The 26,521-nt window shown below is 44.9% G+C and overlaps 1 protein-coding gene across 1 annotated transcript; it reads left to right on the forward strand.

The window, feature by feature from the left end:
- The first annotated feature begins 1,036 nt into the window (after positions 1 to 1,036).
- On the forward strand, positions 1,037 to 26,267 carry HIPK1 (homeodomain interacting protein kinase 1). The gene is given in 17 exon segments (XM_051638886.1): positions 1,037 to 1,291; positions 1,914 to 2,991; positions 8,292 to 8,415; positions 10,743 to 10,862; positions 11,630 to 11,716; positions 12,551 to 12,735; positions 13,023 to 13,185; positions 13,551 to 13,773; positions 14,644 to 14,765; positions 16,258 to 16,392; positions 18,821 to 18,832; positions 18,834 to 18,964; positions 19,089 to 19,271; positions 19,440 to 19,655; positions 19,934 to 20,172; positions 20,561 to 20,697; positions 21,679 to 26,267. Coding segments are annotated over 16 exon segments (3,639 nt in total). The 5' UTR covers positions 1,037 to 1,291; positions 1,914 to 1,915; the 3' UTR covers positions 22,165 to 26,267.
- The last annotated feature ends 254 nt before the right edge of the window (positions 26,268 to 26,521 follow it).

Raw genomic sequence — 26,521 nt, forward strand, 5'->3', positions numbered from 1 at the left:
TATCTCCATACAGCACTGGTTTTGTATCCAGCCAGCTGCAGCTGGCTGCAGTTCTGCTCTCCTGAAAGTACCATTTTAGTGATAACTCTCAATGCTTTTCAGGTTACTGGCTGGGAAAAACAGGAATGTTCTGGGCTTTCTATAATGAGTTATTAGATCCTCTGCACTCCAGTCTGGATTCTGCTTGGCTGCAGAGTGCTCCTAGTGACAGCCAGGGTCTGTCTCCCCATCCCCTGCCTGTTCTTATCACACACCAACTGCCAGGATGTCCTGCACTCCTGTTTGTCACTGCTGTTTGCTGTGGAGATGCAGGCTGTTACTTTATTATTGTTGAAATTCAAGTGACTCATTGGACAGGCAGGTGAGCGAAGCACTGCCTGAGCTCCCAGATTCCTGGTCCTGCTCTGCTGCAGCCTCTCCAGCTCGGGAGGAATGCTTGTCTTCTGAGTCACTGCTCCAGTTAGGTACATTGCAAATGGCCCTGGAGATCCGATCCATTTCACTGCTCGTGTTTTGTGGCATCCAGCATTTCCTCTTTTATTTGTATCAACAGTTACTATCAAAGCATTTATTCAAGTAAATGAAGCAGAGAACCTCCTGGTGAGCCTCTGGGCAAAGTGGAGTTGTAGATGATAATTCTTTACTCTGATCTTGCCTCTAGCTTGGCTGTGGGTATCGTAAGGGCCACACACTTGGAAACTCAGTTATCCGTGCAGGGGGGAAAAATAACTAAGTGCTCAGACCAAAGCCCTCCCAAATCTGGCCGCGCAGAGCGGGCTCTGCGCTTATCTCTGCTCCACAGCTGGGACCCGACACCCCGTGGGACGAGCCCCTGGCCCAGGGCCCGACGGAGGCCGCGCAGGAGCGCGGGACGAGCCCGCAGGGCGCGGGGGCTGCGGGCGGGGCCCGCCCCGCCCCTTCCGGCGCCTCGCGGCGGCGCGCGCGCTCGGGTGGGCGGGCTCGGCGCTCGGGCCGCTCGGGGCTCGGCTGGCTCAGTCTGGCGCGGGCGGCCCAGCGGCCCGGAGCGGCGCGGCGGGAGCGCGGCGGGGGCGCGCGGGCCCGGGCGGCGGCGGCGGTGCCGGTGCGGGGGGTTGGGGGGCCCGGCCGGGCCCTGAGGGCGCGGCGGAGCCTGGCGGCAGCGGAGCGGCCTCGGGGCTGCCCCCGGCGTGCGCGGGCCGAGCGGGCCGGGCCGGCGGCCGCGGCGGGGCTATGATGCTCCCGCTGCGGGGCTCCGCACCCCCGTGTGTCCCCCAGGCAGCTCCGGCCCGCGGCTGAGACCCCCCCACCGGCGGTGAGTGCGACAAGCGGGCTCGCGGCGGGGCGCGGGCGGCCCGGCGGGTCGGGGATCCTCGGCGCGGCGGAGGCCCAGGCCCCGCTCCGGCGGGACGCGGCGCTGCGGCCGCCTCCGGGCGAGGGCCCGTGTCCGCCCGCGGGCCGGCGGCGCCTCCCTGACCGGCGGCCTCCGTCGTGGCGTTGCAGACCGAGCGCCAGGCGCGGCCTCGGCTCGAGGTTCGCCCGGTCCGGGTTAGGTTTGCGTGGACTGTGCTCGCAGCTGCGGCGGAGCAGACCGCGGGGGGGGAGGCACAGCAGTGTGAATTTTCTCAGCGTCTTCCCGCTTCCCTGCTGCCCTCCCCTCTCTCTGCTTTCCCATCTCTTGCGGGGATTTTCTGACCTTTAGGAAGCTGGGTAAAGAGCTATCTGCTCCCGTGCTCTGGGCAGTGAGGTACGATGTAGTAATTCCACCGGGGAGCCTTGCTCTGCGGGTGCCTGTAGGACCACAGAGTGCCCTCTGAGGTGGTGGGCACCATGTGGTGCTTAGGAAAGTACTCGTCGTTCTGTGTCTAGTGCAGGTGGAAGGTCTCGTTCTATCGCAACTATGAACAGTCGTCATGAGTTTTCCTTTCCCTTTCCAGGTATGGCCTCACAGCTGCAGGTGTTCTCCCCTCCGTCAGTATCCTCGAGTGCCTTCTGCAGTGCCAAGAAACTGAAAGTGGAGCCCTCTGTCTGGGATGTTTCAGGACAGAGCAGTAGTGACAAGTATTATACCCACAACAAAAACCTCCCAGCAGCTCAAGGGCAAGCGAGCTCTTCTCATCAGGCAGCCAACTTCAGCATCCCTACCTACGACCAGAACCTCCTTCTCCCTGCTCCCTCGGTTGAGCACATCGTGGTGACCGCAGCCGACAGCACGGGCAGCAGTGCCACCACATCCTTCCAGAGCAGCCAGACCCTCACACATAGGAGCAACGTTTCTTTACTGGAACCCTACCAAAAATGTGGATTAAAAAGGAAAAGTGAAGAGGTTGACAGCAACGGTAGTGTGCAGATAATTGAGGAACATCCACCTCTCATGCTGCAAAACAGACCTGCGGTGGGTGCTGCGGCCACAACCACCACGGTCACCACCAAAAGCAGCAGTTCCAGTGGTGAAGGTGATTATCAGCTGGTCCAGCATGAAATCCTGTGCTCTATGACAAACAGCTACGAGGTCCTGGAGTTCCTGGGCCGAGGGACGTTTGGGCAGGTGGCGAAATGCTGGAAGCGTAGCACGAAGGAGATTGTAGCCATCAAAATCCTGAAGAACCATCCTTCCTATGCCAGGCAGGGCCAGATAGAGGTGAGCATCCTCTCTCGTTTGAGCAGTGAGAATGCTGATGAGTATAACTTTGTTCGCTCCTACGAGTGCTTTCAACACAAGAATCATACATGCCTTGTATTTGAGATGCTGGAACAGAACTTATATGATTTCTTAAAGCAAAACAAGTTCAGCCCCTTGCCCCTGAAATACATCCGGCCAATTCTGCAGCAAGTGGCTACTGCCTTGATGAAGTTAAAGAGCCTGGGTCTGATACATGCTGATTTGAAGCCAGAAAACATCATGTTGGTGGATCCTGCACGCCAGCCCTACAGAGTGAAGGTGATAGACTTTGGCTCAGCCAGCCACGTCTCCAAAGCAGTCTGCTCCACCTACCTGCAGTCACGCTACTACAGGTAAGAACAGAGCCAGGGTTGCTCACGACCATGGGCTGCCCAGCAGAGAAAAGCTAATCCTGTTGGGGTCTGCTTCTGCAAGTACTGAGCTCTGCTGCCATAAAGTCTGGTCCCAGTTGAGGGGTGAGGAGGAAATGATCAGCCTGTCCACTGTTCTGCTTGTTTCCTGGAGATTTCTTCTGCAATTTGTATATAAATAAGTAGAATTTCTGCTTTGCAAGTGTGACACAACATGCAGTCCTTTACCTTCTTTTTACCCCAGATTAGTGAAGTTGATTTTACCCTGTCACTTGTTGGTAACGATGTGTGACGTAGCAAACTGGGGAAGCAGAATGCTGCTGATACATCATGTGTTTGGGGTTGTTTGCCATGATGTGAAATCAGTCCATTAACCACTGTCATTTAGAAGGGTGAGAAGTCGAAGAGATGCCCATTCTTTTTATCCTGTTTCTTCTGGTTCTGTCTTTGTCTGAGCTCCCTTTGTGAGCACCACTGCCTGTGTCAGCTCTTGGTAAATCACCTTTCCATAAGACCTGTAGCTCTTTCAAAAAAGTGATGAACTAGAGCTCAGGTTCCACTGCACTCCTGTCTTAAGAATTAAAAATAAAAGATGGGCTAAAGTGTTAAAACTCAGAAGCTGTGTAGCTAAAGCAAGCTGTGCTTTTTCCTTCAATCATTCCTCTATCTCAGTTCTGCAAATAGTGTGTTTTTCAATATCAGTAGCAGTAGACATCAAAAAATGGATGCAGAAAGAACATCTGGCATCAAATGACATCAAGTCTGTGCTGTGTCAGGGCTGCCTTCGGTTGAATGTGAGCTCCCTTGATGAAAAACCTAACTAGTATCTAGTCCTTCCAGCTGGGACAGACAGAGGACTGAGACACTCCACCCCACCCTGTGTCTCTGCCCGGTTTGATGTCTTTCCCATCCTCCCAGCTTCAGTTTGAAGCACTGGCTTGTCATGGGCTTGTTCTGTTTGTTCGTCATACTCCCTGTATCCTCGCCCCCTTTGTTTTGTTTTTTTTTTGCTCCCTACAACACCAAGTACCAGCTTTCTGTGCTGTTTCTTTCATATGATACAGACTTCTTAACCTATTCCTCATGATCTTCACTCAGCTTGTGAATCTTTTCAATTCTAAAAGTATTGATTGTTATTTTTTCTGATGTAGTCTTCTGCACACCATAGCTCTGTTGAAATGCTCTCTGTCTCAAATGCATTATTAGTTTTGTTGCACTGAAAGAGATAACTGCTGATCAAGAACCTGCTCTATCTGACTCACAACACATGTAAGCAGCACAGTTTGGGGAGGCACATGGTGCTTTCCGGTTTCTGATATTGGAGAAACATCTGGCCGAGGCAAAAGCAGCAAGGGGTGACAAGGATCTTGCAGGGGCTGCTGGGGGGGAAGCTGCTTCATCCCATGTGTGGCACTGAGCCCTGGGTGTGGGGTGACTGACATTGCCAGGAGGGCAGTGGGATGAGGTGGTGTTTAAGGCTGTCTGCTTGACTGAAGTTAAGAATGCTGTGATGTGGAAATCTAATATTCAGTGATATGTAATTAGTTTAATGGTGGTGATTACTAAAATCCATAATCTAGGAACTTATGGAGATGGAGTAGAAACCAGCTTATTGTGGCAGAACTGGATTCCTTTAACCATATTCATATTAAATTAGTGTTCAGATGAGTTCTAATTTGGAAATATTTTCAATGCAGTGTCTAATAAAACAGTATAGACCAATTCTTTATCTGGTTCTCAGTCAGCTATTCAAAATAAACTTCTCATTCTGTGTTCACTTTTTTGTTTTTAATACCAGTTCCTGGTACTTACATGCCCTCTGTCTCCTGTAGAGACTCCCGGACCAGCCAGCCTTGGGCTCTGCAAGGTCAATTTTCTGGTACATAGACCCTGGAGAAAAAAACCTTTCTTTGTGAATTATGCTCAGTGCTGCTGGAGCAACTTGTCCAACAGTCCTGATCACTCCAGGCTCTGGTTGTCCTTCTGGCAGCTGGACAGCTTGCATTGGTCTCTGAGGCTGCTTGAGCTGTTGGGATGGTGGGGCAGGTTCCCTCTCTCCCCAGGAGTTCCTGTTGCCTGCAGTGTAACCCCACCAAGGGCACTTTTACTGTCATGGCATGGATGGCTCCAAGTGTGAGCAGAGATGCCCATGAAGAATTATTTGGCTCTGAACCCACTAGGGGAAGCCTGGCAGCCATGCTTTGATGCAGTGACTAGTTTCTGCAGCAGTCCTGAGATCTCTTAGCAGTAATTCCTGACCTGAAAACCAGATGCTTGTTGCATAAGGTGTGGAAGGGTATGGGTGCTTTTGTTCTCCTGGGGAGCATAAACAGTGGATGGTTGCAGAAATTAAAGATCCCTGGGAAGCCTGATCTGCCTGCAGTTCAGAGGCTTGTCCTGTGTTATGTGCCAGTGCAGCCATCATGAGCCTTGCTCAGGTCCCCAACTCCTGATGGTTCCGGTGTAGAGGCACCTAGCAAGCTGAAGGACTGAACAATTTGGGACACTGAGTGTGGAAGGAGCTTGCAGAGTGCAGTAGTGTCTGCTTCTTACCTCTGCTTTGGGCTGCATGACCTACTTCTGTCCCAGTCTTGGTGGCCCTGGAAGCAGCAGTGCCTGCTGCCAAATCTAACTCTGCTTGCTCATCCAGCTCCCAGTGGTGATCACATTGTTCCCTGCATCGCTGGCTGCGTGTTCCATCGTTCTTCACAAGGGAGAGGGCTGGAGACCTGTGTGTAAACATGGTGTGGTTTGAAATGCTAAAAGTAAGTCTCGGGTTTTTCCGCTACTGCTGCGAATCCTCTCCCAAGAGCGCTGGAGCATGTTTGCCAGCTTTGGAAGTCAGAGTTTGGCAGGCGTGTATGCAAAGAAAGAATGTTTTTGATTTCTGTTTCAAAGAGCTTAAAATCATAAAATCTCTTTAATCTCCGATGGTCCCACTATGAAAGTGACCTCTGTCTGTTGTCCTGTTTCAACTCACTTCTCATGAGGCTGCTAATTCCAGTGGTATAAGAGGGGAGGAAAGAGATTTTTTATTTCCCAGCTCTGTCCTGCAATCAAAATGTAATCAGGTGGCTTGTGAGAAGTTCATTTGTTTAGTTCCAGGGAATAAAATGTATTGAGCTCAACTTGCTATCGTTTGGGTCCTGAGGTTTTGGAATACCTGAGTCTGTTCCAGCCTGTAAAGCCTGACAAACCATCACATCCATCCTTCGTTGCCACTGATCTCTCTCTGTTGGAACTGGCGGGTTTTTTAATGCACTAGTGAAGGACCAGTGTGCTCTGCTTCTTCCATAAGCCACTTATCGTGTGTTTGCCAAGGAAACTCTGGTGTGCAGCATACCTTATATGGCAGGTTTGGATCCTGTCTGAATTGGAAATTACTGCCTAGGTGGGATCATCAAGAGGATCAATACTCTTTGCTGATGTTGACCAGCAGGCTAATGGCACCAGGGTTCTGAGGATCCCTGAATCTCACTCAGCTTGTGATGAACAAAGTACTGGAGAAATTGATTCCTCTTGTTTGCACTGGTTAGCCTGTAGAAAGTTGGATCTGCTCTAGCATAGTTCTTTAAAATATAAACATTTAGCAGGACATTCAGCATTCAAATATCAGATACTTACCATATTTGCATAATCATTTCATATTTTCACCTATGCAAACCCATTCCAAAGTCAACTACTGCTGGGGACAGACAAACAAGAAGGTAGAAACGGATCAGCGTCAAATAGAGCCAGTGTCTGAATGTCTTATCTTAAATAATCTGTTATTCTGACTACTAAAGGCACTTTATGGCTCTGTTTTGGAGGAGCTCAGACATAGCAGAAGAACCTCCTTGCTTTAAAGCAGAATGATAGAGAACAGGTCTGACCTCTGCAGGAGACAGCTGGTTCAGCTGTCTCTCTTTTTTGATGGATCTTGTGCTTTCTCAGGGGCACTGTGCCTGGGCAACTGGGATGAGTGTGTTTGTTTTGGAGGCAGGCTGATGGTAACTGTGTAGTCACCTAAAACAAAAGCTGTATCTGTGTCACCACAACACAAAGGGTGATTAACTGGAGAGTCACTTCTTGCCATGTACAAACAGTTGGGAGGTACATTCAGGCTGAACAGTTGAGGGTGCATGTCAGATCTATTAACAGCTCTACATTATGCAAGTCCTGTTTTTTAGAATTCTGTAGAAAGATGAGAACTTTCTAATGATGATGAGATGAGATCAGAGCCTTTTTAAACTAGAGAAATATACACACTGTAACACAAGAAATGGCACACCAGCCATGGGTCATGCTACCCAAGTCATGACCAGAAAATAGGTAGCCTGGAGTTTAGGACTTTTCTGTCTTCCTTTGCGCTTGTGTTAGTTATGCATGAAGAAGGTCAAGGGTTTTGTGTTTCTGTACTTTCCAGAGTGAATTCCCACACTAACTCACGTGGTTTTTAAGTTGTATGCAAATGGATGACCAGAATGTAGTCTGACTGCACCGGTTTGTTTCAGAGCTATGGGTAGGTGAAGAGTTGTACTAAAACATCCTTTTGTGTTATGAGTCAGTTCCAGACAGAAATCTCCCTGAAATTCCAACCTGTTACAGAAGCAAACCCTGCTTGGTGATGGAGTTTTTTTCATCACCTTCTCGTAAAGGCCAGGCAGGTGGATTTTGCATTAGGTGTGGTTCAGTGCACAGAAACCTGTAACACCGCCTTGCAGAGCAGTCACAGCCTCCAGCTGTGATCTCCATCCGTTTTAAACTCGAAACTCTGCAAACTCTGTATGAAAACCCACTGATAGAAACTGAGTGCCTCTGAGGAGCCCCTTTTTCTGGATCTGCAGATGCCTTTCTTCTCCACACGACCACAGGCAGCTTTCTGCAGCTGGGCACCTGACACCCACCCAGAAAATCCTGAGCACTGACTGACTGGGCTTTTCTCACCGGTTCTGGCAGGGTAGTTGTGTGCTGTCTCAGGTGTGCCTCACACCATACGTGCTGTCAGATGTAATTTAATTTGTTACTGAAAGAGTAACTTCGTATCACAGTTGCATAAAGGCCTCCTTGGAGTTGGAGGACACCACGACAATAAAACAAATCCAGCTGAGCCACTAAGTGATAGAAAGTTTGGGATCTGCTGTGCCATGTGAAGCATCTTCTTCTTTAAAGTGACTTCGTTTCACCTAGATTTACTTGTGCTTAGAGGAGAGAAAAAGGAGCATTATCCAGAGTGATTTATGGGAATGAACTGCATGTTTTCCCAGTCAAAGATGTAACATTTTTACTTTTTTTTCCAACAGAGCTCCTGAAATCATACTGGGTTTGCCGTTCTGCGAAGCTATTGACATGTGGTCACTGGGCTGTGTGATAGCCGAGCTGTTTCTGGGATGGCCTCTGTACCCAGGAGCATCTGAGTATGACCAGGTGAGCATGCATGGCATATGTGGGGATATTCCAATGGAACCTCAGTGATCTCTGTCCAGACTGTCTGAACCCAGTGTGTCCTACGTCCCATTTCATCTAGCACAAATCCCTGCTCTCCATCAGCTGAAGTTCATTTTCTCTCTCTGATGTTCCCATCTCCTGTCTGTCTCTGTTGTTGTTCAGGAGAGCACAGAGTTCTGTGTGTTAAAACTGGAGTTGGATGTAGTTATCTAATATAGAGAGTGAATTTACAGTTAACCCCCTGGTTTCAAAAGCCAAAAGCTGTTGAAATACCTTCCTGTCAACACAGAAGCAAGGTTTGTGTCCTGATGTGAAACGCCCTCTGTAATTTCACCATGACGGCAGTTTTCCCATGTGGAGACAGAAGCAGCCTATCATTCCTGTCCTGTTAATACCTACAGCAGCCCTCTCTCATTTCTTATGCAAAGTGTGAGCCCCAAGCTGTCTCTGAATACAAGGGCAAGAGTCTGAAAAGGCATCTTGAACTAATTAGCTCTTTCTGTGAATACTTAGCATTATTACCTGGGCTAGTCAGCTGCCTGTAAAAGGACAAAACAACTTTATGAGAGGTTTTTTGAGGGTGACTTTTCCACTGTGGTTTGTATGGTGGAATCTTCTTACAGTGCTCAGTATAGTTTTCCTTAAATGATAAAAGATATTAAAATTTACTAAGTTTGAAAACTTCTGTTATATCTTCCCAGCACTATAAATTTCCGAAGGAAGTACAGTGTTCCCTTAATGAGCAGAATGAGTTAGAAAATAACTGAGGTAGAGCATGGTGGTTTCGTTGCACACTGTTTTGTGTAATTCTGAGAACCTTATCTAGTCATGTAGGTGGGTGGGGAGGAGCTGCTTTTTCCATTGCTTAATAAACAGGATTTTGCAGTCCTTTGTGAGGCAGTGTGAGGTGAGACTTCGTGTGGTTGGTGTTGATATCTGAATTGCACTTGAGGTCTAGGGCCAACTTGCCTTCATATGTTCTGAGATTCTGCAGCAGCAAGTAAAAGCTCAGGCAGAAGTTGTGAGAAGACTTCTCCATGAACTCTTGCTCATGGGTTGAAGTGGGATTTACAATTATTTTTTAAACACCCTTTGTCTCTAAAGCAACAGTGGTGTCTCATAAAAATAGCAGAACTCTTAGCTGAACTATTGTGTAGATAAAAAAAATTTCTCACCTGCAGACACTTCAGATCCACCCTGGCACATGTGGAAAGTGAGTCGATAAATTCACATGGATCACAAGCTATAGCAGTGAGTGAAGAGCCCTGCAATGGGGTGTTCAGCCTGGGGAAGAGAAGGCTCCAGGGAGACCTTGGAGCACCTTCCAGTGCCTGAAGGGGCTCCAGGAAAGCTGGGGAGGGACTTTTGACAAGGGCTTGTAGTGAGAGGACTAAGGGGGAATGGATTAAAACTGGAGGAGAGGAGGTTTAGGTTGGACATGAGGAGGAAATTCTTTGCTGTGAGAGTGGTGAGACACTGGCCCAGGCTGCCCAGGGAAGCTGTGGCTGCCCCATCCCTGGAAGTGTTCAAGGGCAGGTTGGATGGGGCTTGGATCAACCTGGTCTGGTGGGAGGTGTCCCTGCCCATGCAGGGGGTGGGACTACAGGATCTGTATTAAACCATTCTGTGATTCTTTGAAATAAGACTTAGCAGGGCTTTTTCTGAAACTTCTAATGCAGTCCTTGGAGGGGAGTCATGCCAAAGGGGATGTCACATTTCTCACCATACACCTGGAGAGGAATTGGCATTAGCAATTGGGCATTATTTGGAGTATTCTAAAAAAGCTTACTATTGTTTTATTCCATATTCTTGGTTGTGCTTTCTTGGTCAGTGAGAGCTTTGCCATGACATTGGTCTCAAATTGTGTCCCTAGAGTTTATGTAGCCAAGAACAGCAGTGTTGTTTGGTACTTCTGCCTTCAGTTATATATACATACACCATAACTTCTGTGGTAATTTTCTCTCAAATTGTATATGTCTTACATTGCTGATATTAAAGACTGTTGTTACTTTATCCATGTCTCAAAAGCTTACACTCTGCTCATATATACTTGGGCAAAAAATACTTCCCTAAAATAAGAAAATTGTATTTAAAACCTAAAAGTTCTGCAGATAATATGATTGAAAAAGTTGTGTCCTTATAAATACTTGAGATAGCTCATTTAATTTTTTCAGTTTCAGTAGTTTGGCCATTCTTTATTTACAGGTTATTTCCTATTTGCTGTGAACAAACTTGGCTGATAATTACTCCATTTGCTATGAGTTTTTTATGTTGGGACTCCTCATTTTTTAAATTTTCTTTCCTAGATTCGTTATATTTCACAAACTCAAGGCCTTCCAGCCGAGTATCTTCTCAGCGCAGGAACGAAAACAAGCAGGTTTTTTAACAGAGATCCGAATTTGGGATACCCATTGTGGAGGCTAAAGGTTTGTCTGTCTCTCTTATTGCCAGCTCTGGTTTGTTCATTGTGGGCTTGCTGTAAATTCACACCTAGTTATAGTGTGCTGTGAAAACATTCAGAGGGAAGGTTTAATTTTAAATGCCATTCAAATAGGGCTGGTTTGTGTATTTCATTTCAGAAGCTGTGCAGGCCTCCTGGTACTCATTTGACAGTAGCAGCTGTGTATGATAGTACCAGCAAAGAGTGGGTGTTAAAGTAATTGAGATAATGGTTACTTATTATGGCCTGCTCAGTCTACAGGGAGTATGTCATCTGGTTGTCATCTCCTGACAATGCAGAGAATAAAACAGGGAGTATTTCATGATGGTCTTTGTTAGTTTAACAGAAATCTCTTTATGTATTGGCAGAGGACAGGAAAGAATCAGATGTGCACTCTATTTGCCTTTAATGCTGAACAGCAGAAGGAAGGGGATTTTGCCTTTCTTCTTCTTTATATAAGAAAGGTTGAAAATATGTATAGCCTCTTCCTAAATCAGAAATCCTGAGTTCTTCTGGCTACTGTTCTCCCTAATGAAGTCTTGAAATGAAGTCATCCTGTTGTTGGTTCAGCTTTGCAATGAATGATCCTTCCAGCTGAGGCGATAGAACCCAGGGCTCTCTTGGTTTGGCCCACTGGCCTGTTGTTTCTCTTGGAGCAGGCAGAAGATCACTTGGCTGGTCTCTTCTTTTGCTGGTTTTTCTGTGTTGATGTGTGATATCTCAGTTTATGTCAATAAATGCTTTCTTTTATAGACCCCAGAAGAACATGAGTTGGAGACAGGAATAAAATCAAAAGAAGCTCGGAAATATATATTCAACTGTTTGGATGATATGGCGCAGGTGTGTGGAGATCTTGTAACACACAAATAGCTGTCATATTACTTGCATACATTATTGGGGTCTCTAAAACTGAGGCTTCTGGGCTGGAGCAGTCCTCTTCCACCTGCTGTTTAGAGCACTGATACAGGTTTGCTATGGTGCCAGTTTGCATCAGAAATCATTGTATAAAAGGCTATTCAAATTTTAATTATGAAACTGTTAGAAATTTTTTGTCTCTTCTTAGGCCTTGATCTGTTAGATGCCACAAGCGTTCTTAGCCTGTTACCACTAGAAGCAGTCAGGCAGCAGGAAGGCTAAGCCCGTGCAGATGTGTTCATAGGATTAGGCCTCTTAATGGACTTTAGAATAAAGTTGACAGGAACTACAGATAATTTTATTTTTTCATTCTGTTTTCAGAGATAAAGTGAAGGAATATCTGAGTATTTTTAATACCACAAGGCCTTGAGTCTTAAATATGTTTGTCTCAACTTTCTGTTGCTTTTGGAGCTGTTATAATCACTTCACATCTGTGCAGAGAATGTAGAACTTTTGCCATTCTGATTCGCTGGCCCCTTATAGCCCCACAAAAAATGGGGGCATATTGGTGGAGAACGAAGCCTGGTTGATACCTGTTGAACAGACTAACTTCATGTTGAGATGAGAGTCCTGTGTAAAAGTTTGACTTCCTTCTATAGAATGAGCAAGGGAAAGACTGTGTGTTAGTGCTGTTGAACCTAAAATAAAGTAAGAGACATAAATGCTTAATAAATATTTCCGCATGTCATGAGATTACTGAATTGTTAGACAGCAATTAAATGTGATGTTTGTGTGAACTACTCTCATTTTATTTTCAAGGTGAATATGTCTACAGACTTAGAAGGGACTGACATGTTGGCAGAGAAGGCTGACCGAAGGGAATATATTGACTTGTTGAAGAAAATGTTGACAATTGATGCAGATAAGAGAGTTACTCCACTGAAGACTTTGAACCATCCATTTGTTACAATGACACATCTACTGGATTTCCCACACAGCAATCAGTAGGCTTCCTTAGATTTCTTGGTTTGTTTCTGGAGGACTTATTGGAAACACAGAGTAGCCTTTTTCTGCTTTATTTCAATGCTGTTTTCTGCATTTTCTGCCTGATACGAAAATAGCAATGACATATATAAGGAATAAGCTTACTTTTCATGTTTTAGGATGTTCTATGTTGGTTAAAAAAAAAAAAAAAGAGAACCTAAACCTAAGAGCCTGTTTATTAAGTTGGGAATCTCTCATGTCTCCATTGTACTGTTTTTACATTTCTGACCTTTTCCTTCTGTTTCAGTGTGAAATCATGCTTTCAAAACATGGAGATCTGCAAGAGAAGAGTTAATATGTACGATACAGTGAATCAGATTAAGAGCCCATTCACCACTCATGTTGCTCCTAATACAAGCACAAACCTGACAATGAGCTTTAACAACCAGCTCAATACAGTACACAATCAGGTACAGCATCTTTTACGCTGATCAAACAAATGGAGTAGTCTAATGTTCTGTCTTCAGGCCAAGTCCTGTTCTGCAAAATACTATACTTGAATTGCTCTCCAGAATTTGTAGTCTTGTCTGGAAATTCAATTTTCAAAAACTCAAGCCAAGTCAGTCTCTCTTTACTTCACCTAATCATATTTTCCTGTCAGTTCAGCAACGTAAGTAAAGTTGCTGCAATTCTTATTTTTTCTCCTATGTTGTCTTATGCCAAACCAAAACATTTTTCTGGTTCTTGTTTCCTAGTATAATACTGATGTTTCCTGTTGGTTCTTTATAACAAGTATGAGTGATAAATCTAATTCATTGCTGTGGTTTTTTCCCAGGCTAGTGTATTGGCTTCCAATTCTACTGCTGCTGCTACTCTTTCCCTGGCAAACTCGGACGTCTCACTGCTAAACTACCAGTCTGCTCTGTACCCATCATCTGCAGCACCTGTTGCAGGAGTGGCACAGCAGAGTGTTTCCTTGCAGCCTGGAACCACCCAGATCTGCACGCAGACTGACCCATTCCAGCAAACCTTCATTGTTTGTCCCCCAGCTTTTCAAAGTAAGCAGAAAAACCCTTCACATGAGACTGTGGTTTTAGATAGGTAGGAATGAGAAGCTGTAATTTGCACTAAATTGAGGAAGTGCAGCGACCACTCTCTGCATGTCTCGGTGCTCTTACATCAGGTGTGAGTGCAGAATCAGGTCAGTGGAGAGATGATTTGGTTCTCTTCCAGGTCATGCTTGAGCAGGTGACAGTATCTTGCCTGCTGAGGCTGCAATCTTCATCTGGTTGCCCAACCAGTTTTTCCCCCAAAACTGAACACAACAGCATTCCACAGGAGGCAGTGAAGAGAGGAGCCAGGCCTAGCTGAAAATAAGAAAGTGTCGTGCTGTGTTTTGTATCTCAGGAATGAATATCTGGTCTCTGAGTCTCAGTTCCCAGGCACTGATGCAGCTGTGCAGTTTGCTAGCAACAAATTGTCACAGATTGCAAATCAATGAGCTTGGCACAAGCATGGCTCTGCTGTTCCTGAAAGTTCTGTATTTGTGCTCATATCTGGGTCATGTTAGTATGCAAAGTTATATAGGAAGTGGGAACTGATAGTGTAAGGTTTGGACTTCGAACTTAGTCTCAAGCAACATGGGATTAGGCATCTGTTATCTGTGTTTCTGAAAACAAGACTCTGGACTTCAGCAGAGCCAAGCTTTTGGTTGTCCATCATTGCCCTTTGACATGCTGGGACTTCAGAAGTATTTACTTCAGCTGGTGTTTTGTTAGTATTATTTTGTCAAATGGAACAGTTTTATTTTCTCTTCCCCTAACCCTGTCTTCTGCCCGTACCTGGTAGGAAGTTGATTTTGGAAAGAAACTGAAAAACAAAAAGAATAGTAAAACAGCTTAGCAGTGATGTGTTCTTGTCCCCCACAGCTGGACTTCAGGCGACTACAAAGCATTCTGGTTTCCCAGTAAGGATGGAGAATGCTGTCCCAATTGTACCACAAGCACCTGCAGCACAGCCACTGCAGATCCAGTCTGGAGTTCTCACACAGGTAAAAAAATCCCAAAAAACCTCCCCAGAGTTAACTGCAGTTCCTACCACCATCCAGGAGAACCTGACTGCCCCTCGGGTCGTGGGGTGGATGCAGGGAGTTCTCAGAACACTCCAAAAGGTTCAATGCAGATCACTTTTAAGACAGTATTTTCTTGGTTTTGCTTTGTTTTTTTCTGGAGTATTTAAAGTCTAAACTATTTTATGTCATGTGCCTACCTGGTTTTAGGAGTCTGATTTAATAATGGTCATAAATATGTAGTTTTCAGCTGCTAAAAACAGGCTGTATTTTTTCACGGGTGTGCACTGCCTTACAGGTAGTGGTGTATGTTTTTGCCTGCACCTTAAACATGTGGCAGCAAATTTTAGAAGAAATAATTTCCATGAGAAGTGAGATTTCTGTAAACAGAAAGGGCAACACAGATTACTCATGTTAAAATTTAATGTTTAAATCAGGAAAATGATTTCTGAAACCTTCTCAGTTACACTGTTAGTGTAAAGTGAGGTGTAGAACCTATTCCTGTTGTTTGCAGTTTGTGGTAGCAAAACTCACAAATAATTATAAAAAATATTTTAAACATCAGTAATATTTTTGTAAATTATAACAGTTTTTATTTCCAAAAAGTAATGCTTTAATTTATAGCAATATTCACAGGTTTTATTCACTGAAATTTTTAAATTGCCTTTATAATTAAGTGCACTTTTGTTTATTTGCATAGTTTTCGTTTCTGCTGACACTAACACATACTTTATTAGTTTTACTCTCCAGACAGTATATAGTGCTTACTGACCTGGTGGTAGAGAAGTAATTTTTAGATTGTTCAGTCCAAATAATTTTGCTGGCTTTCTGTGATCTCTGGTTTGATTAGCATAGTTATGCAAGTAATGGTATCCAAAAAGCAGAATATACTTGAAGGAGCCCACCTGAATCCAGACCCTGCTTTTCCTGAGAGTGCAAATTGTACACTAAGAATCTAGTTTTAGTTTAATTTAATGGACTAATATGTGTCTTGGGAGTTTCATCACAGTTAACTTTGCTCTTTTGTGATACAAGAGACCTACCGTGCCTTCTGCTAAGTCCCTGAGTTCACCTTTTTTCCACAAGTGCTGTGTGGGCATTGGAGGTACAATAGCTGCTGTGTCCTGCTGGGTGCAGGTGGCCGTACGACCTGTGTATGTGTGTAACTCGATCTCTAGACCCAAGGAAGGATCAATAGCTGAAGACTTAACTCACTTTTACTTTTTAACTATGTCATCAGAGAGATTCTGTTCCCAAATTCCCTGTTCCTTGTGTTCCCCTCAGGGATATGTAGTTGATTAGAGGAACATGCCCGAGGGTCTGGGTGTTGGTTTCACTGCATCCATTGCAATTCTGGAGTCTGCTCAAGCACCGCAGAATGCCAGTGAGGTGAAACCTTTTCTGGCCCTATTGCTGAACCCACTTATCCTGCCTCAGTACATGTGTTTCACTCACTGCCTGATCTACATTTCAGGGAAGCTGTACACCACTAATGGTAGCAACTCTTCATCCTCAAGTAGCCACCATCACGCCGCAGTATGCGGTCCCCTTTACCCTGAACTGCGCAGCCGGCCGCCCGGCGCTAGTAGAACAGACGGCTGCAGTACTGGTAATTGCCTCCCTTGATTGTGTTCACTAACTGAGTTTTTGTTTTAACTTAGACTTGCAGAGGGCATGGAAGCATGTGCCATCTTGTGGCTGTGTTCTTGCTACATCTTAATGTCTCGTTGTTTTCCTCCCCAACATTGCTGAAGCACTGTCTGACTCTGACGTTTAGTGTGGCTCTGTAAAGAATCCAGATCCATTGACTATTACTTGTTACTAGCCTAGTATTACAAAGCTCTTCTAAGCTATTCCGTAGAAGAGTTGTAATTGCTCTTCCTCTTCGCCTGCTATCCTATCTTTGCCTTTTGATTGTTGAATACAAAGGAATCAGTCTCTAGCTTGACTCTGCTACAGGTACCTGGATGGCCAGAATTTTAACTACTTGGCAAGTTAGCTACATACTTTGTTTTCAACATGTGTGAAGCTGCTTTGCATGTAGAAGTGTTTCAGGTCATTAAGCACAGGCTAAAATCTCTAACAATAGCAAATTCTATAATGTATTGCCTCAGTAGTTGATTTCTCTTAACCTCTGTTGAACATTGACAATAATTTTCTGGCCTTATGTTATTTATAGCCAATCATACATAGCTTGCTTCATCCAGATAAAGATACTGTTCTTCACAGATACTTTCAGTTCATATGTATTTCTTGGTTGAAATTAAAGGTGAGGTCTAGTATCCAAAATGGCAATAGCTAACTTTTAGACTATTTGGAACAATTTTTTTGAAGGACGGGGAAAGGGAATAAGGACACCTTTAAGAAGAGTATGTTTTCAAAATTGTCCTCTTCTGTACTCATTTGGCACCTGCATCAAAACAACCTTGTAAGTGCCACAAAGAAGTCATTGTAAAACTCCAGAATCAGATCAGTGAAGCTTATGAAAACGTGGCAGTGCAGTTAAGTGCTGGTATCCTCACGTGTCTTTCAAAGCGCATTCCATTATGTGAACCATGTTGTTTCTTGTGGCTTTAAAGTGGTAGTTTGAGTGTCATTTTCTTCCAAGAGGGAGATCTCTGTTGAAGTGGAGTTCACTCGAGTCATACCTGCCTTGAAATTAAAATCCACTCATTGGAGTTCTGAGGCCATTTAACTGCTCCCTATTTCTGAGAATGGGAGAGGGGGGTTCTCCTGGGTCACTGCTCTGAGCTGAACAGACCTGGAGATGTATCTCCTTTCCTCCTCTTTAATTTTGATTGCTGAAAGGCTGCAGTGTGGGCTCTGAAAACAGCAAGGGGTGACTGTAGCAGAGCTGGGGACACAAGTGAGTTGTTAGTGATGTTTTCAAAAGTGTATTTGGCCTTTTGATTCAACAGGCAAATTCTGTTCTCCTCTGTGTGTGCAGTGGACTTGACGCTTGACTCCCCTGTACAGCAGTGGAGATCAGAGCCAACTGTCTCCAGACGATCAGCCTGGATTCTGAGTTTCTCTGGAGGACTTACTGTTTCTGTTTGGATTCTGGGAGCCTTTGGTGTGAATTTTCTCACCTTTGGTGCTTCCGACACTTCTCCCTTGCTGCTTCCCCTGAGTTTGCATTAGCCATTTGCTAAGCTTTGCATATTTTTGTCCTTCCTCTGTCAAAACAGTTCGTCGCTTGGAAGGCCCGATTTCTGCCTCTCATTGGGAATTTATATCTTGCTGTATTAAACTCTCTGCTTTGTCTTGTGCAGGTGTTGGCTTTTGGAAAGACGCATGGTGTGACTTTTAACATATTTCTCTTTTTTTTTTTTTTTTTTAATAGTATTATTCTGCTTATGTTGGCAGAGGTTTTAGCAGCTCTCTGCTTTGAAGGCTTCTTGTTTGGAACCGGTATTTGTAATAAGTGGATCTGTTACTTGCAGAAATACTTTATTTAAAACAGCAGGTGTTTATTGTTTTGCAGTTTAAACTGCAAGAAAGAGAGCCACATTTTCAAAATCATAGAAATATTGTACTGCCAAATTTTTTTTTGTTTTCGTTTGTTGGGTGTTTTTTTCAGTGTGGCTTTTCTTAAATGCTGTAGTTGAGGTGAATTTCCACAGGAACAACACTGTCTCAACTCAATGCGAGCCCTGTAAAGCAGAAAACCAAATTGGCTTCATATTTTGGAATCCTTCAGCAGAGCAGTGTGCATAAACTTACATGCAGCAACAGTGCTGAACACTCAGGCTGCATCTGGCAGTACAAGATCTGGCTGCATTCTGCAGTACAATATTAACACTTTTTTTCCCAGGTGACATCTGTGATACAAAAGGGTAACAAAGTGTCAGGGGAAGCTTCTTTCCCTGGATTTCTTGTTCCCTTACTGTACTGAGACCTTTTGAGAGTGCAATGATGTGCCGTTATCTCTGCAAGCTAACAATCTACATGAGTGCAGTTATTGCTTGGAGCGAATCTCTATGCACCTGCAGGAGCTGAGCTCCAGTGAGCCTGTGTATCTGCTTGTTGTTTTGCAGCAGGCCTGGCCGGGGGGGGACCCAGCAGATACTGCTTCCTTCCACCTGGCAGCAGCTCCCAGGGGTTGCTCTGCACAACTCGGTTCAGCCCGCAGCCGTGATTCCAGAGGCGCTGGGTGGCAGCCAGCAGTTGGCTGACTGGAGGTAGGGGATGCCCGGCCGCCCTACGCGGGGTTTCTCCCTCTCTCAGAGCCACGCAGGGGCTCAGTGCAGCTTGTGGTTCCTGCAGTGTAGTCATGGGGTTTGCATCTTTTTCTTTCTGCTCCAGGAATGCCCATTCCCACAGCAATCAGTACAGCACCCTGATGCAACAGCCATCACTGCTGACCAACCACGTGACGCTGGCTGCTGCGCAGCCGCTGAACGTTGGGGTTGCTCATGTGGTGAGGCAGCAGCAAAGCAGTAATGTTCCAGCAAAGAAGAACAAGCAGCCAGCACCAAGCACAGCCAAGTAAGGCTTCTTCCCCAGTCCTAGGAAGACTGCGGGTGTTTGCGGGGGTTGCCTTTATGGTGTGAGAAACTGATCTTCTGATCACAGAAGACAGAAAGTCTTAATGCTGGGGCTGGTTTGTCCCAGCCTGCTGACACATAGCTGAATACTTCTTTGGTTTTCCTTCAGGCCTAGCTCAACTCTGGAGACTGTGCCCTCCCAGGTTTACTCGCTCATTGGGAGCAGTCCTCTGCGCTCCACCTCCTCCTCTTCCAACGTGCTTATCCCGGCACAGGAGCAGCACCAGCCCATTGTGATCCCAGACACTCCCAGCCCACCTGTCAGTGTCATTACCATTCGCAGCGACACTGATGAGGAAGAGGACAGCAAATACAAACCTGCCAGGTAGGAAGTTCATTTGGGCAGTAGTGAATTGTCCTGAGCTCAGTCCAGACATCAAGGAGGGTGGAGAACACTACATGCAAAGCCCCAGCTAGGCTAAGGAGCACTGCATGAGACAGAAAATACTGCATCCTGGCTGCTGTGCTGTTTGTACCCCTAGTTAATCAGAATTGGTCTGACAAGGAGGGAGGGTGTGAGATCCCAGAGGGAGATCTCCTCTTATCTTCTGGGAAAAGCTAGAATGCTTCCCATTTGTTTTTTGTCTTTTTTCCCCCCTGCAGTTTGGGTATGAAGCAGAGGTCCAATGTCATCAGCTATGTTACTGTCAATGACTCCCCTGACTCCAACTCCTCCCTGAACAGCCCCTATGCCGCAGACCCCCTTTCCTCTCTCAGGAGCACTGGTGGGACCCTGGAGCTGCCCAGTAGAGGAGCAGCTGACAGCTCCAGCTCTCGGACCATCATTGTGCCACCACTGAAAACACAGCTCAATGACTGCATTGTAGCTACCCAAGCTTCAGGTACGTGTGCTTGTAAATTACTGTGCTCAGTTGTTTTTGCCAGTGCTCAGATGCTGTCTTATCCCTGGCAGCTTTGTTCTCACAGTTCTGGACTATCTGTGTTGGTTCTTCAGCAGCTTTAGGTTTCATAGTTGCTGTTCTGAGAGAGCAAGACTTGGTCTCTTTTCAGTTTCATTGATAGTTTTACCTTTCATACATGTTTGGCTGCATTTAGAAAGATCTGTAAAAATCCCCCATGGTTTCTTGTACAATCAGATTTTAAATTGTGATTGAATAAAAGGCTCTGCTATGGAGATAGCCCCTGTGCACTCTTGGGTTACCTGGGCTGGTTATCACAGTGCAAGGTGTGTGAGAGGGAGCAGTGGACTAAGCTTCTGAAATCTTCCAGGCATCCTGAGCAGCACCAGTAAGACCAAGCCAGTGGCCTCAGTGAGTGGGCAGTCATCGGGATGCTGTATCACACCCACCGGGTATCGCTCACACCGCGCGGCAGCAAATGGTGTGCAGCCCCTCAACCTCAGCCAGGTAAGCACCGTGGGACTTGTGCTCACCTTTGAACAAGATGCTTTAGAATCCACTTTAGAAACACTGCTCTGTATGGCAGGGAGGATGGCTTGTTTGCAAGAGTATCAACATCTGCTCCCTCGTTAATTCTTAGAAGCTAATTCTGTCCTGTGGCTATGCAGAGTAGGATAAACTCTTAGGGAGTGTGGGTGAGGTTTCTTGAGGTAAATAATTTGTTTCTGTACTAGAGGGTGGGAGAAGCACAGTTATAGCCACACTCTTGCTTTGTACTCCATCATACCTGTCTTCTGCTCAGTCTTTCTTGCCTCTCAGGTAAGAGAGCAACACCAGAATCCAGCTGTTGAGTTAGAGTAGCACTGAAGGCACTCAACTGTGTGAGGAGGTTCTTTTGTTCTTTACCTTCATTCTCTAGATCTCACAAAGGCCTGACCAGGAGCTTAAGACTGGACCTTGTCTCTCAAACAAGCAATTAGCACCTGACTTCCCTTGAAACTTTCAGAGATCAGTTTCACTTCAATTCATGTCAGTCTTCTTATCTTTGAGTCAAGCTGCAATAGAAGAGAGGAAGTGTTCCACATCCTGTTCATGTCTGGCACAGGGACAAGTTAGGTTTTCTTGTGCTAAAATGGAGCAGCCCTGCTGCTGCCCTCACTGAGGTGCAGAGGAATAGATGTGAGGAGTTCAAGGGCTGAGTCACTCTTAGCACCTGCCTGCACTCAAACGGCTGTGTCCTGTGCCCCAGGTGTGGTAGTTTGATCCCATTGTAGAGGAAAAGTATAACCTTTATGTCAGTGGAACTGCAGTAACACTTCTCAAATTTATGAGGGCTCCAGAGTGCTGGGGAGGGAGGATCTGCAGAAGTGCAGCTGGGTGGATCTGTTGATCCAGAGTCTCTCTGATGGACCCTTCCTCACTCGCCTCCTATTTGCTGCACTTTTCCCTCAGATAGCCACTAACCTTATTTACTTCTTCTCCCCGCAGAACCAGCAAACAACAGTGCTGGCCTCACAGGAGAGAAGTGGAAATGCTGTCCCACGTAGGCAGCAAGCTTATGTGGCACCTCTCACGTCAACTATTTCTCAGGCTCCCTACACGTTCCAGCACAGCAGCCCAGTGCATCCCCACCTGGCAGCAGCCACGGCCAGCGCCCACCTCTCCAGTCAGCCCCACATGTACACCTATGCCCCCACCACTGCTGCCACGCTGGGCTCCACCACCTCCATTGCCCACCTCTTCTCCCCTCAGGGCTCCTCGCGGCACACCACCTACGCTGCCCACCCCAGCACACTTGTCCACCAGGTCCCCGTGAGTGTTGGTCCAAGTCTGCTGACTTCTGCAAATGTCCCGCCTGCCCAGTACCAACACCAGTTTGCTCCCCAGTCCTACATTGGTGCTTCCAGAGGATCTGCTATTTACACTGGATATCCACTGAGCCCTACAAAGATCAACCAGTACTCATACTTGTAGTTCCTAGGAAAGCACTGTCCTGCAATAGGCCTGAGGGATTGGAGAAGGGCTTCAGGTGAACCTTTACCTGGTAGCGACTGCCTGGTTTTTGTTTCTCCCTGTCTGGTTGTATGTTCAAAAACATCTCTAATGAGTTCAGTCACTAACTGAGCAGCGTGCTTTGTTACTGGTATGAGGGTCACTAATTAAGTTTTTAAACTTTTACTTACCTTTTATAGATGCTTTTAAAAAGTTCATGGTCACATTTATTTAAAATTGTTCTGTTGTTCTAATCAAAAGAAAAGAAAGAAAATCAGTGTCTTGGAAGACAGATCCTGATGACTTTTTTAACTTGTATAACTTAAACAAAAAGACTAGCAGATTATATTTTAGCAGCTTGCACAAATCCATGTTGCCACTAAAAATGTAATGCACATTTATTTCATTATGTTGCTGGGGCAGTTTTAAAATCAAGTTTAATATTTTAATATTTGTTCTCTAATTTACTTTGTCTCTAACAAATTGCTGGTTCTGCAAAAGCCCTTACGTCTCCATAGATGTTACTGTCAAAGTTTTTTGTTTACTTCTCTGCTTTGTTTAAGGACTGTTAGAGGCAGCTGCGTCGCACTAGCAACATTGTATATTCAGTAGTCCCTGTGAACCCTGAAATCTTTTCTTTTAAATTCTGTGTCTCCATAGCACAGCTGAATTTTTATTGCATTCATTGCAGATTTCTTTTAAGTTTTTCAAACTGTATTCAAGATCTCACTGTGTAACAGAGCTCAGCAGCTTTGCCAGGATGCTGTAGTCTTCAGTTGAGGATGAACAGTGCAGCATTGCTCTAAAATCTGGTTTCCGCAGCTTATTAGATGCTGGCCCTATAATGGAGCTGGATTCCTTCACAGAAGCACAGGGCTTTTCTTTGTTCTGCTTTTTTTCTTAATATTTTTCCTCACATGATTAATTTAGGAGGGAGTTGAATTTAAAATACAATGAAACATCACTGTATTGATGTGTACAGCTTTTTATACTCCTGTGAGCGTATCCTCCCGGATATGTCAACAGCTACTTTAAAGCGCTCTTAATAAGACTTGTTCATGCATGTAGGAATTGGGGGGGGGGGGGAGAAAAAGGAAAAAAAGGAAAAAAAAAATCCAGATTTTAAAGTTTATTACTGAATTTAAAACTATTTTAGAAGTTTTGTATTGGTGGTGTTTTAATATTTTACATAAAATGAAATATGTACATATTGATTAGAAAAATATAACAAGCAAAACTTCCTGCTAACCCCAAATGTTCTGTCTTTGTAATCAAAATGTGTAGTGATTATACTTGAACTCTGTACTTAGTGTTTGTCTAATTCTTAAACGTTCCTGGGGATGGCGTTGCTGTATCCTTTGTATTTAAACCAAAATGAATTGATTCATGTTGGAATGTATGTGATATAATGCAATGGTTAGAGCTCATCACTGTAGCACTGAGAGGAGTAGAGCTTCATGAGAGGAAAGGATACCTTCTGATTTGTTTTGCACAGGTATGTGTGATGAAGAGTTGTTTGGTGTGTCCCCTTATTGTAGTGCCTTAAATGATGATGTAGTGTGACTAGAGTTTACAGTGAGCTTGCCTTATGAGGGACCAGCAAGCCCCCGTCGAATTGAAGCAATTCACTAAGCTTATCACAGCAAGAACAGCAGTTTGTTGCATAGGTGCATTGTTCTCAGTTTAATGCTATCATAAAAAGCTACGTTTTTGTTTGGAGTGAAGCGATGTTTCCTTAAAGCTTTTCCTTGAAGTGGCACATGTACTGTTAGATGTCTGTCAGTGCATTTCAGATAAGGTAGTGCTGGGAATGCATTGGAATGTTTAGTCTAATATTGCAGAAGTGATTAAATATGTGCAATCACTTTTTATTAGATTAGTATGGCGTTACCTTTCCCCACGTTGATAGCAGACATTTCTTGTAAAATATTGCTAGCTTGGTGATAGATTATTTATACCAAAGAGAGCCTGCTGTAAAGCACATAATACCATTAAAAAGTTCTATAATGCTACTGCTAAAGTGGAGTTGTTGGGAAGGTTTGTCAGCTGTAGCCCTAGTTAGTGTTCAGAGGAAATTCTCATCATCAGTGCAGTTTTTAAACTACACTTTGTTTTCTAGAGTCCCTTGTGATAAGAATTCTCATCTTCATTACATAGATTAAGTTTCTTGTCCAAATGGATTACAGACTGGCTTGAGTGGTTGTAACACTGCAGCAATAAGAGGTTTTGGTAACCTTGAATCCCAGTTTATGTTCCGTCCCAGTGGAAAAGTGGCCAGTTGTCTGACCAGTATGTGACAAGAAGTGCAAAAGTCATTTCTGAAATTCCGCTTTATTGATGGAAGAACGTCTGGACTCACCTGAAGTTGGTGAACTGTTAAAGGTTTGGCATCTATTTTGATAGAGGGATCAAGGACTTTGGAACTGGACGGTAGCATTAGCGATGTTGTTTGGTGTGTTTTGGTCAGAGCACTTCTGTAAGTGTGCAGGTACCACCCCCTCGTGTTCCACATCACGGTGTCACAATGCTCCTTGTTGCTGTAGGCACTTTCTTTTTCCATACTACATTGCTGTGTTCAGTGCTTGCCTCGAGATGCCTTGTGGGTACACAGTGGTGCCTTTCCATCAAAAGGCAAGACAAGCTCCAATTCCCATGTTTCAGGAAAACGTTATGTCCTGTTTCACAAATAGTAGAGTGTTTTCCATGAAGTCCTAATAGGAAAAAAAGACTTCTAGCAAAATCTGCTAAGTTTAAGAAGAGCTTGCCCACTTCCCCCCAAAAAAAGTTGATTAAAATGACCATTCATCTTTAGAGTCCTTATTATGTAATTAAACCCAATCAAAATGTTCACAAAGCATGGCGTCATCTTTTCCGTTGTCCCAACTTTCCAAAAATATCGGATCAAAAAGGACAAGATAGAAATGGCATAGGTAGAATGAAATGTACTCCATTTAAAACATGTTGATTACCCTGAAATTCCTCTGTGATACACAGCATAAACCAAGCAAACAAAATGCCCACCCAGTAGGGCCAGGTTCTCATCTTGGCTCTGGCCTCCCCGATGTGGCAGGTCCCAGTCTGGCCCCGGGACCTTGCAGCCCAATCCAAGTGTATCGTAGTCTGCTCTAAGGAGATACCTCCCTTCTTCCCTTGCACATCCAGCCTTCAAATTACATTAAAGAATTTATTATCCTCGTCGTCAGAGCCACCACACATATTTTGTAAAGAAATGTGCTGTCTCTGAACAGAAATTTGAGTCCTCTTTAATTTTTTTAAAACTAGTTTGGGATTCACCTTCTGAATACTTGGTAACTGTGGTCCCATCTAGACTTGTCTGTGTGGTTCTTGAGCTGTTCCATCAGTTGTTCTGTGACCTGGCCTGCATTAGCAGCTGTGACAGCCACTGCAGAGGCAACTCCTGAGGCTTTCCTGCTTCGCACCTAGCTGATGTGATGCAGTAATTTACCTCTGACTTGCAATTTCTTTTAGTACATGAACCTAAATTGCTTCTAAATGACAGGATTGGCACAGCCCTGCTTTCTTTTTTATTTAAACTTCTGAATGGTGCCGCATGTCCACATGGTTGTTTGTTGCTAAACTTTATATAATGTGTGATTTCAGATTCAGCTTGAAATATATCTATCTCACTACATGTAGCAGTACATTATATGTAATGTTAGTATTTCTGCTTGAATCCTTGATATTGCAATGGAATTCCTACTTTATTAAATGTATTTGATATGCTAGTTACTGTGTAAAATTTAACTTTCTTTTATGGTTGTGCTCTTCCTTTTTACAAGCCGCTAGATACAGGTAGTTTCTGACAATTACTGATCTATGTTTGTATTGCTGATGTACTTAGGGGGTATGTAAAAATCATTTTAACGAAAGAAATAGATATTTAAAAATTTAATACTAACTATATGGGAAAAGGGTCCATTGTGAAAACATAGTTTATCTTTGGATTCAATGTTTGTCTTTGGTTTTACAAAGTAGCTTGTATTTTAAGTATTTTCTACATAATATGGTAAAAATGTAGAACAATTGAAATGCATCAATAAAAAGGGTTAATTTTCTGTACTCTATCATTGGGTCACTTGATCTGTTAAAGGGGGTGGAAAGGAGTTTGTTGGGGCACGTCTGGGGTGAAATACCGACACCGGTGTTTCACCGCTCGCTGCTGACGGGGGGCAGCTGTGCGGGATGGGGGGGGGGGGTGCGGGGTGTGTGTGTGCGCGGGGCGGTATGTGCGGGGTGTGTGTGTGCGGGGTGTGCGGGCCGCGGGAGCACTAGGGGGCAGCCTCGGCGCGGGCAGGGCGGCAGGAGCTGCGCGGTGCCC

This window comes from Apus apus, chromosome 23, assembly GCF_020740795.1.
Source record: "Apus apus isolate bApuApu2 chromosome 23, bApuApu2.pri.cur, whole genome shotgun sequence".
In the NCBI taxonomy this organism is placed as follows: Eukaryota; Metazoa; Chordata; class Aves; order Apodiformes; family Apodidae; genus Apus; species Apus apus.